Genomic DNA, 11,018 nt, shown 5'->3' on the forward strand with positions numbered 1-11,018 from the left:
TAGGGGAGGCAGGGTTTGGATGTCCCTGACGTCTCCTCTCTCTTAACCCCAGACTCTGGATATAACCCAAGCAGACGTTTATGACAAGATCACGCCCTGTAAGAAATCTCCAGCACATGGAAAAGGGAAAATCACCAAGTCCTAGACTAGAGCTAGAAGCTAGTCTCAGAGGCCATTGAATTTTCATACATGTTTCTACAGAGGCCATTGAACATTGAATACCCAAGGCACACAGCTAGAAAGTGCCTTGGGTCAGATTGGAATTCAGGTCTTTCTTACTCCAGATCCAGTGTCCTATCCTCTGCTCCTTGCTACCTCTAATCCATCCCTAGAGATGCTTTCACAGTCTAACCAGTTCCCATCACCAAGCAGGGGTTCACAGGCAGCTTTCTGGGGAGAAAGCTGAGAGTCCAGAAGCAAAGAGAAACCCATCAAGAAGAGAAAGAGAAGGGTAAGAGCTGAGGAGAGGAGAAGCATCCCGAAAGGAAAGGGGCCAGTGGTACGTGTGCCTGAGCTGGAGGGAAGCCCAATCACACTCTGGCTGGATTTTATGCATGGGATCCTTGCTCTGTGAACCCAACAATATCAACACCTCTATGTCTTCCTCTAAAATGCCCATATCCTTTGACCCCAAAACCCTACTACTAGCGATCTACATTCAAGAGGTCACAGAAAGCAGTTCCCACATACACCAAAATATTCATCTCATCCCTTTTCTGTGGTCACAAATAACAGAACAAATTAGGCTCTCATCAACTGGGGGAAGGATGAACAAATTGTGGGATGTGAATGGAATGAAATATTACTGCCCCAAAGGAAAGGATAAATCTGAAAAGGGCAGAGAAACATGAGAAGAATTACCTGAACTGATACAAAGCATAGTAAGTAATATTTGGGGGTGGGGAGAGAAATAGTGCACAGTGATCAAGCCTGGGGAAAACATGAAAGAATGATTACCCTTTCCTCTTGGTAGAGGTGGGAGACTATGGGTGCTGAATGCTGCATGTATTGTCAGACTCCTCCTGTTGCTTGCTGAATTGCTCATTTTTTAATTCTTTCTTGTTATTCTTTGTTACAAGCAGTGGCTTATTATTTTAGAGAATGGGGAGAGAGAGATTTAGAAATGTTAGTGATATGAAAACAAAATATATAATTTGTTCAACTAAACCTATCATTTTTTCCTCTATCATCTTCTTCCCCCCTCCCCAAGCTAGTATCTCCTACAGACTTGCCTATTTCTCTTGAAGCCAACTCTATTCTACTAAGCACCCAGGTTTGTAAGTTCAGAGTCATCCTTGATTTCTCATACTAAGTGTTACCTGAAGTCCAAAGGGAGTAGTTCCCAGGAAGGCTGCGCAGAGGTGACATCTCAATTGTACATTGAATGATGGAGAAAAAGTCCAGGTAGATTGGTATTAGTGGTAAAGATGGTCTACCATCTCCCAAAAAAAGAGGGCAAATCTGGATATTGCTTCCAAAGATCTGGATAATACCCCATCACTCAGGAATCAGGTCTGAGGGCTTTAAAAATGAAGAGAAAAATAAAAATGAAGAGAAAAATTTCCAAGAGGTTGAAGAATGTCAGGGGAGGGGGGAAGGAGCAACTAGCTGGCCCCTCTTTCTATCAAAGACAGAATGGGAAGAAACAGACCCAAGCTGAACCCTAGTCTGACCATAAACTCCTTAAAGGAAAATTGAAAGGAAAGAATTCCAGTTTAATGGAAAGGGTTCTGGCCTAGGAGTTCAAAGACCAGCCTTCTAGCTCCAGCTCTGATGCTTGCTTACTGGGAATCCTTTCCAACATCCCCTTCCTCTTCCCCACCCCCAGCCCAGCTCTTGGTGCCCTCCCTCCCCAACCTACAGAGTATGTATTTTGCACTTATTCTGACCACACCATACTAACAATTTATACAGTTCCTCCCATGTTAGAACTCAGGCTACTTAAAGGTAGCAACTATTTCCTTTTTTCCCTTGGATTCCACCTCCTTCTTGGTGCATTTGTTGGGCACAAATGAAGCATTTAATAAAATGCTTATTTATTGATTGGTTCTAGGACCTGGCACAGATCCCAGGCTCTCCCTGACTCTGGGTATCCTGATCTATAAGTATGCAGCTAAATGGTTCCTAAAGTCCCTTTCACATCTGCCCTTTGATGATTCAAGGTCCTTGCTTCGCCCAGGTGCTCTAGCATGGAGTCATGAAAATGGGTGGTCCTGGAAAAGTGGAAGAATTGTCCTCCTGAGAAACAGGGCAAGGATTCAGATTTCCTGTTGGCATAGAACCCAAGAATATTGGAATGTCAGACCTGGAACGGGCCTTGGAACATGGAATGTCAGACATGGGAGGGACCTTGGAATAGAGAATGTTAGAGTTGGGAGGGACTTTAGAACAGGGAATGTCAGAGCTGGGTGGGCCTTAGAACAGGAAATGTCAGGCCTGGGAGGGGACTCAGAACACAGAACATTGAATATTGAAGAGACATTGGCAGCTGGTAGTGCAGTGGTTAGAGCAATGGGCCTGGAGGCAACAAGACCCTGAGTCCAAATCTGATCTCAGCCACTTACTAGCTTTGTGACTGTGGACAAGTCACTTAAACCTCTGCTTGCCTCAGTTTCCTCACCTGTAAAATGGGGGTATTAACAGCACCTCCCTTGAGGGTTTTTAGATCAAATTGAGATAATATTTGAAAGACACTTCACCTAGTGACTGGCACATAGTAGGTGCTATCATAAATGCTTGCTTCCTCCTGTTCAAAGCCTTCCAGACACTGTGGGCCTGATCCAAAGACACCTGAGAATCGTCCTTCCCTACTCCCTCATTTTACTGCTGAAGCCCCAAAGGCCTTAGACAAGACCAGAGTTACTGGGAGCCAGGGACTCCTCACTCTCTGCCTGTTGAAAGAGATTTCCATCCACCCTCCAATCGGCAGCTGCAAGTGGCCTTCAACCCCTCTCCCCCCATTCACTGTCCCCAAGGAGGAAGACTTCCTGTGTATGGAAGCGATGATGGAAAATAAGGCAGCATCCAGGCAAAGCAGGGCCAGAGGGGCCCAGGGCCAGGGAGCTGCTTCAGACCATCACAGAGAACATTCCAATCCAGGGCAGTCACTGTCAAGGGTCAGAAAGGACCTGCTGCTCTCCAAGAGTGAAGCAGACAGCCAGGCTGCGGGTTTCTTCCCAAACTTCCTTTGAATCTAGGGATCCTAGAATATTTTAAATGGGGAACACAGAATGTCAGAGCAGAGGGGAATGTATTAGAACATAGAACACAAGTCTTCAGACCTGGAAAGGACATTAGAACATAGAGCACAGAACGTGGCAACTTAGAAGAGACAGAGAACACACAGTCAGTCTATAGACCTTTATTAAGCACCTACTATTTGCCAGGCTCTGTGCTCGGCCTTTACAATTCACTTCCAGTTTGCCCTGTCTATACCTTCTTTGTACACAGTCTCCCACATCAGATTGTAAACTCCTGGAGGGCAGGGGCTCATTTGGCCCTTCTTGGTCATTCAAGCGCCTGGCACATAGTAGGTGCTTGTTGAGTTGACAACTTGATTTAACTTGATTTGGTGATTTAAATCCAAAAGCCAAATAATTTATAATAATTAAGTAAACAATTAGAGTTAAATGATTTATTAGCCAAAAAGGCATAATAAATGGATCAATGGACTCCCAGTCAGTCCAAAGACCCAGAAAACAGAATGAGACTGATTTTTATGTATTAAAAACAAGTAAATAAGACCAATTAATTAAAAGAAAACAATGAACCAGGATACAAAATTAGGTAATCTGATTTCTGATTGGAGAAAAGATTTGGGACTTTCCAAGTTGGGAGGAGGAGAGTAAAAAGATACAATTCCTTGAATTCAAAAAACAAGGTGTCTCCCTCCCCCAAGTGTCTGTAAACAATCAAAGGAACATGAAAACAATAACTGACTGACCAGCATGGGACCAGTTTTCAGATAAGACTTGGTGTGTTTGTCCTTTGCTCTAGAAGAGGGCCTCAGCATCAGGGACATGATGACTTTGCAGTTGACTGATTCGAGGGAGGAAGGGCTGTGCAAGGTCACCAGCCTCCCTTTGTGCTGCAGAGCCATCTGGGTCTAGGAGCTAGATATTCAGCAGGACAGCTGGAGATGGCCCAGGATGCAATGGGAGACCCTAGTTTTTTAGGCTAATGCCTTTAAAGGTTCTCACTTAGAGTGAGGTAGCACCCATTCAGTGAATAGGCCTCTTTAAGAAGACAATCAAGGGATGGAATTTTAATTTGAAGAAAGAGAAAAAAAAAATCAAGCTGAGAGTGAAATGCCCATGGCCTCATATACTAAGCACCTGTATGTAACAAGTTTGAAAATTACTAAATTCTTCCTGAACTCCTACATGCTTAACCAAGAGCCCCTCTTTTGTGAGAAACAGACCTGGCCATACTTCTGTAATGGAAATGTAAATTTTTAAGATCTTCCCTGCCCCTAGGCTAAAGTGCACCTGAAGCCTGGGGAGGGAGGCTTGTTTTTCAGTAGATACTATTTGATTGGCCAGTGGGTCAATAAGGTTGTTACATTCTCTGAGCCAGGAGAAGTCTATATAAGTCCTGATGTGTAGCTTTGTTTTGGGACTCACTTTGAGAAGTGTTCTGTGATTTGATCAGATGAGACTCTGGGAAGCCATTGTTGAGAGTCCCCCAGCTTTGACAAACCCAGATGTTGAAACCCAGATGTTGATTTGGTATGGATGTAATGGTTGGACAGTTTTAAAACTGTCTTCTTGATCTGTTTTTCTGTCTTGATAATTCTGTCTGTGTACTCTGAAGTTCGAGGTGCTGACCTTTTTCCCCTGAACTAGGTAAACATACGTATTTGACTGATTAAAATAAGCTTGTTATCCCATTTTGAGTTGCTTTCCTTTATCAAAGCAGATCTAAGAACCTGTGTTGGCAGACACCCTGGGGATGCTGGGGTGCTTGCTGCTACAACTTCCTGATAAGATGTCAGAATGATCCTGGACGTCTGGGTCCCACAATAAATCAGGGCAAGGAGTCTTACAACTGTCCAGACCAAGTCCTGGCTCCAACGGATGTGCTTATCTACCATTGTCAGACTAACTTTACTTCCCACAAGACTAACTTTGTTTCCCACACCTATTTTTGGTGTTTTTTGACTTTAAATATCCCCCCTTTCCCTATAGTTGGGGCAGCTCTCCTAAGGTTTCCTTGGGAGACTGTCGCTGGCCAGCTCAATAAACTCATGCTCAGAATAATTGACTAGGCTTGGGTTCTTTTTTTCTACATGTCCATTTCAAGAGGAGAAGACTCTCAGGGTTGCTGTTCCAAAGAGAAAGTTACCAGTGACCTAGATAAGATGTCACAGTAGCTTGAGATGTTCAATTTTGAGAAAACTCCTTGCCTCAATCTTTGGGTCTGGCCAGGTTTCTGGTCAGCATATCCTAGGTCCTTAGTTAAGGGGTCTCTGAGCAGCAGGAAGAGGGGTCTGGCTTCCCAGCCATGCAGGGTAGGATCAAACAATGCATTAAAGTTTTCTCACAGTTCCCATAATTGAGTAGATTGAACTAGACCCATAAATGAATAGAAAGGGAACTGAGCTAGATAGAGCCAGAATTGAGTCACGAGATGAAGTCAGAGGGCTTCACTCACTTCCCAAAATTAATCACTTGCTGTTTTAATTCCCTTACTATCCTCGAGGAGCTTTCAATCTAACCAGGAAAGACTGGTGAAAAGGCATGGGGCCAGAGAAGGTCAACCTTGGTTTATTCCATCTGTGAAGAATTACATTATGATGCTGAGACTGTCTTGGTGTTTGAAAGACTGGATAGGACTGGGAAAAGCTAAGGTTGAAATGTGGCCCATGACAAATTAATTTTTAAAAAACAAGTCATTTATTTTAGATGAGAACAAGGAAGTAATAGGGCTTATCAGCTTGGGGCAATGGCATAATGTTAACACACTTAGAGGAAACCATGACTCAAGGTCCATTTTACTTCTCTATTTTCTATCAACAAGAATGATTTTTCTGCTAGAGAAGATAAAATAAACAGGGACAAAAAGGTGTGCTTGAGAGGGGAATTCTTGTTTGGATGTAGGTTGCACTAAATGGAACTGTGATTAAGTGAATGGAATCTTACTTTGAATAAGAAGAGAGATTAAGAAGTCCTAATGACATTCAATGAATTCAAGACTTAAGAACCTAGAGACTGAAATGACCTGTTTTAATCCTGCCCATCTGACTGGCCTCCAAAAAGAGCTGAGAAGCTCACCATGGCCCTAGGTGCCAAGAAATTAGAACTGGATGGCACCACAGAGGCCATGAGGTCAATTACCTCCAATTGCAGAAGGGGAAATTGAGTGCCAGAGATGAGAAGGTGACTTCCCTGAGGTCACTGTGTTGTGCCGAAAAATTGGCTAGCAAGCAAGACCCGGAAATAAATGTAATGAATGTGGATTTAATGAGGTCCTGGACTGGAGACTCAGATCAGACAGCCCCAAGCAGGGGTAGAGCAAGAGTATTTAAAGATAAAAACCACAAAGTAATGGTCAGATCTATACAAAAGCAGAAAGTTACAGAAGCAGAGGAATGCAATTGGTTAACACTCAGTTTAAGACATTATATGGAATATGGTTAGGTTTCAATTTCCCAGAACAGGGTGGGTGACAATGCCTTGGGAGATTTCCAAGAGATATGCCTGGGACCCAGACTTTACATCCCTGAAGGAGGGAGCACAAGATGGAGGGTGAATTGAAATAGGATACAACAATTGGAATAAGAAAGAGCTTTAAACCCAAGTCCATTCATTCCAAATCCAAGGCTCTCTCTATTCAAGACCATGATTCTCCTCTCCTTGTGTGATCTGGAGGAAGAGTAGAGAAGAGATGAGGAACTGATGAGGGATAGCTCCCAATAGGTTCAGCAGGAATTCTGATCTTATCTAAGACCAGACAACCTGCAATATCATCTGGAAAGAATTCAAGGTCTCAGGTTTAATTGGAGTGAGAGTTTTAGAAGTTTATTTTTATGCTTCATAGAAGCGGACAGAAGTGGGCATGAGTCCTTAGGGGACCTGCAAGTGAGAGGGATACAGGCTTTTACTTTTAAAGGGTAGGGCTGCCACTGTCAGGGCTGGAGGGATGGAGGGAAGGGACCTCAGTGCATAGATAAGGTTAGGGCTGACTGAGAGGAACTTGTGACTTTAGTGCATAGATAGTTTAGATGAGATTTGGGCCAGACTGGAGGAGATTAAGTAAGAACAAAGGAGTCACAAGTTGTTGCCTAGGCAGAGTTCAGATAGGGGGAAGGGGCAGAATTTGAGGCTGGGAAAGGGAAATGTGATTTTACAGACTGGTTTTACAAATTGATGTTACAAAGTTTTACAGACTGATGTTACTACAAATTGATTTAGACCCCAGGTACCCCATCATTCCCCCCTTAAACAGATGGGGCCCAAATTCATTTGGGGCAGAGGCGACTGTGTCATCTTGAACTGCTTCCAGCTGGGAAGGGATGTAGAATTGTCCCTGACTCTTGGGGTCCCATCCTTTAAGGGGTGGGGTTGGTGGCCAATGTCTGGAATTTGGCAGAGGCCAGATCCAAGGGGTGAGGGGTAGTGACTTCGGGTAACGGTTGACATCCAGCCTGTGCAATCAACTGCAAATGGAAAGCACTGAGCCTAGAAGAGACAAACTTAGCAAGGAGGTTAAGCAGACTATGATTAGGAGTGGGACCAGGAAAGGGGCCAGTATAGGGAAAAGCCAGGACCACCATGAGGAAGAGGAGGAACCTGGTGCACTTAGGGCTTCATGAAGTTCTTCCATCCAATTGGCCTTTTCCAGTATATTTTTGGTGCGGAGTTCTACCTGTCGAGAATTATTGATATTCATGCAGCAGGAGGTGTTAGCTAGGGCACAAACACCCCCACCTAAAGGCCAGAAGATAATCTAAGGCTATGTGATTGTCCAGGACCACATTGGCCAGGGAATCCAGAGACTGCTGGATTTCCCAAAGGCTAAATGCAGTCTTGGTTGCCAAAGCATGAGATATTTTTATCCCTTTTGAAGATAACAAAGAACATTGTCCCCCAAACCCCGTTTAACTCATTTTAAAGGAGAAGTGCTGGGCTTAGTGATGTTATAAATAGTCAGAGGGGGTGAAAGAAATCCCAGGGAGCACATACCTTGTCCCCAGGTCCCTCGTCCCTCTGACCCACCCATCCCACAAAGAAAGGAATATCCTTGGGGAGCACAAATGGGGCCCATTTGTAGTAGGCCTTGAACATGAAGGCTCCATGGGTCAGTTAGATTACATGACAATGTCCCTGGCTGAAAAGTCACCTGCAAGGGAAGGGTGCTGAGCCTAAAAGACACAAATCTAGCAAAAGGATTAAACAAACAAGGACCAAAAAGGACTAAGAGAAAAATGACCGGAAGTGGGGTGAGTATGGGCTAGTAGAACCCCTTACTCAGACTATTTCACTGTCCTTTATATTTTCCCATAGAGTAGGCCTTTTAAAATCCCACTAGAGATTTAAAATTTTTACTAAAAGTATTTTCCCTCCTTTTAAAACAGTTTGAGATTCATAAAACTTTTAGAATGATCTTAAGCAGTTTGCATAACTTTCTGCACATGTTCTAATCCTAGATGAAAATAATATTAGATTTTCCAGTAGGCTAACATGAAAGAGCTCACATCTTTTACTGACTCCTTGTTCTGATCATAGAAACCTGCTATAGAAGGAAAAAAAACAGGGACCTGTGACATTCCAAATATGACAGGATAAAACATCCTTGATTCTGTTTAAATTCAGGTTAGTTACAGAGATCAAGCCAGGCAGTATCCATTCCACCTCAATGCTAGACTCAGGAATAGGTGGGGAACATTCCTTTTCAAAGGAACCCCATGGGTAAACTGAGCCAGGAGGGATCCCATCCCAGACAGAGGCTAAGATTGTCCCTTCTGCCTTTACCAAATGGAGACTTCCACCTGTCCACAGTACAAGGATCACATTCCTCTGAGTAGCTCATGGCATTTTCTCTCAGATACTGATTTACTGCAGACAACTACACCCAAATTTAAATTCAAAATAAAATTTAGTTATGGTCCCAAATGCCTTTTACCTTAAACAACAAGCCTCACCAATCACAGCTTAGAGTCAATTATAATTATTTCTATTCTCTCGTAGCTGAAATAAGCAATAAAGATTTATCAGGTCATTTACCTTCTTTCCTTCTGAAATCTGAAAGCCAATTGATAAAAATCCTTTTTAATCCTTGCAACTTTTTAGCAAGTTAGGTTCATTTAAAAGCTACATGACTAAAACTGTTCCTTTCCCAATGACCTTGCTTAACAGAGATAGTTTCCGGGGGATTTGGCAGTTTTATGCCCCTGTTTAGCCAATTCTCATACATGCTGGAGAACTGTTCTGAATGGGCAGAACTAGCCAGAATAAAGTTGTCACAGTTTTAAGTTTTAGCATTAAAACAGTAGCCCAATAACTTAGTTAACAGTCTTACAATTTTAAACAATCTTGACTGAAACTTCCTTTTAAACAAAGACAGACTTGGAAGCTTAAGATTTTCCCAAATTACAATACTCCAAAACTCTAGGAGAAACTGCTTCTCATACAGCATAGATAGTACAGCTATTTACCAGTAACAATATCATAAACAATTATCATGTTCTTAAATTTGAACTTTGAAATAAAAATAAAAGAATTACCAATATAATGACCTTAAAATTCCACACGAAGTTACACAGAACTAAAATCTTTTTTTTTTATGCCATACAACCAATCAACTTATCACTAGAAATCAATTACATTCTGGAATCTCACATAGATGGAGAATGTGGTGATGCATAAACCTTCAAATTAACATAATTACATTCTTAGATGAAGCAAGCTTGAAAATTAAATCCCTAAATTGTTCTTTCCCTTTTTTTCAGGAGTTCTTATTGGCTAAATAAACATTATAACATAGGATTAGCAGACCTGATAAAGTAACATAGCTAGTTTTACACAACTTTTTCTCTTAGTTTCAACAAAATTCAGATTGAAAACTGTTTTTTGTCACTCAATTTTTACAGTATAAGAGGATTTTACAATTTAGAGATACCATAATAAAACAATGATATTATGACATTAATTGCATTTCCAATTCATCACATACCAAAATTATTGATAGAAAATTAGGCTTACCAAGTTCAGAGGCTTTTCTCCTCTCCCCACAGTTGCAGAGCTTGGTTGTGGACCCAGGGGTTTGATTTCAGGGTACCCAGGGGCCCTTCCTTATCTGATCTGGTGAGAGAGGCTTTAACAAAATCTGCTCAAATGTTTTTAGCTGTTCTAACTTTTACTCCAATAAATTTTATGTGTTCACTACTTAGAAACTTCTTTGAAAGTGATAGCTTTGACTTCCCTAGCAAGGGGAGGGGGAGTGTCGACTACTCCCTTATCACAGTTCTAGAGAAACCAAAAACCTCACCTTTCGTATCAAATCTTAGAAAATATTCCAATTTGCCTAAATGCCAAATAGTAAAATGAATTCTGACTTTTCTTTAGCATCAAATTAGGAGTGACACTTTTCAAAAATTACCAGAATGCATTCAGTTGCCTTTTAGTTGCATTCTGTTACACAAAACTTTCCTCTTTTAGGCAGGAAATAGTTAAATGTTAGTCTACCTGCCTCTTTGTTCTGAGGGAGAAGATTCCCTCCCTTTCTTATCACCTTCTCCTTACTCCACTTGGCCAGGGTGAAATGAAGAGGAGGAGATATTCAAACTTTTAAAGATCTTAAAACTTTTGTTCACAAACAAGACAATATTTTGCTTTCTTTCTCTCCCTCTCCAGCCTGCATTCAGCAGCAGGGGAAAGGAGGAGGAGGGAAAGAGATATCAGCATTTCAAAGGAATGTCCTGCAGTCCCCCTGCAGTTTAAATCTTAGAGATGTCAGATTACTCACACACACTCATTCACAGAAAGAGAGAGAGAGAGAGAGAGAGAGAGAGAGAGAGA

The 11,018-nt window shown here is 42.1% G+C and overlaps 2 protein-coding genes across 5 annotated transcripts in view; both read left to right on the forward strand.

The window, feature by feature from the left end:
* Positions 1-5,210, forward strand: part of LOC138161930 (carcinoembryonic antigen-related cell adhesion molecule 3-like) — a 29,703-nt gene extending 24,493 nt beyond the window's left edge. For 2 of the 4 annotated variants that reach the window (XM_069089020.1, XM_069089019.1), the window contains exon 7: positions 53-636. In XM_069089020.1, the coding sequence (XP_068945121.1) occupies positions 53-145 (93 nt within the window). In that variant the 3' untranslated portion in view covers positions 146-636. Of the gene's footprint in view, positions 1-52; positions 637-4,914 lie in introns of those variants that run through there. The other 2 variants (XM_069089021.1, XM_069089022.1) reach the window with 2 other exon arrangements.
* The window catches only part of LOC138161923 (carcinoembryonic antigen-related cell adhesion molecule 1-like), a 332,874-nt gene that overhangs the window by 144,856 nt on the left and 177,000 nt on the right, over positions 1-11,018 (forward strand). The window lies entirely within an intron of this gene.

The sequence above is a fragment of the Petaurus breviceps genome, unplaced genomic scaffold, assembly GCF_028583685.1.
Source record: "Petaurus breviceps papuanus isolate PSGF00001 unplaced genomic scaffold, PetGlider_PUasm1.0 185, whole genome shotgun sequence".
NCBI lineage: Eukaryota > Metazoa > Chordata > Mammalia > Diprotodontia > Petauridae > Petaurus > Petaurus breviceps.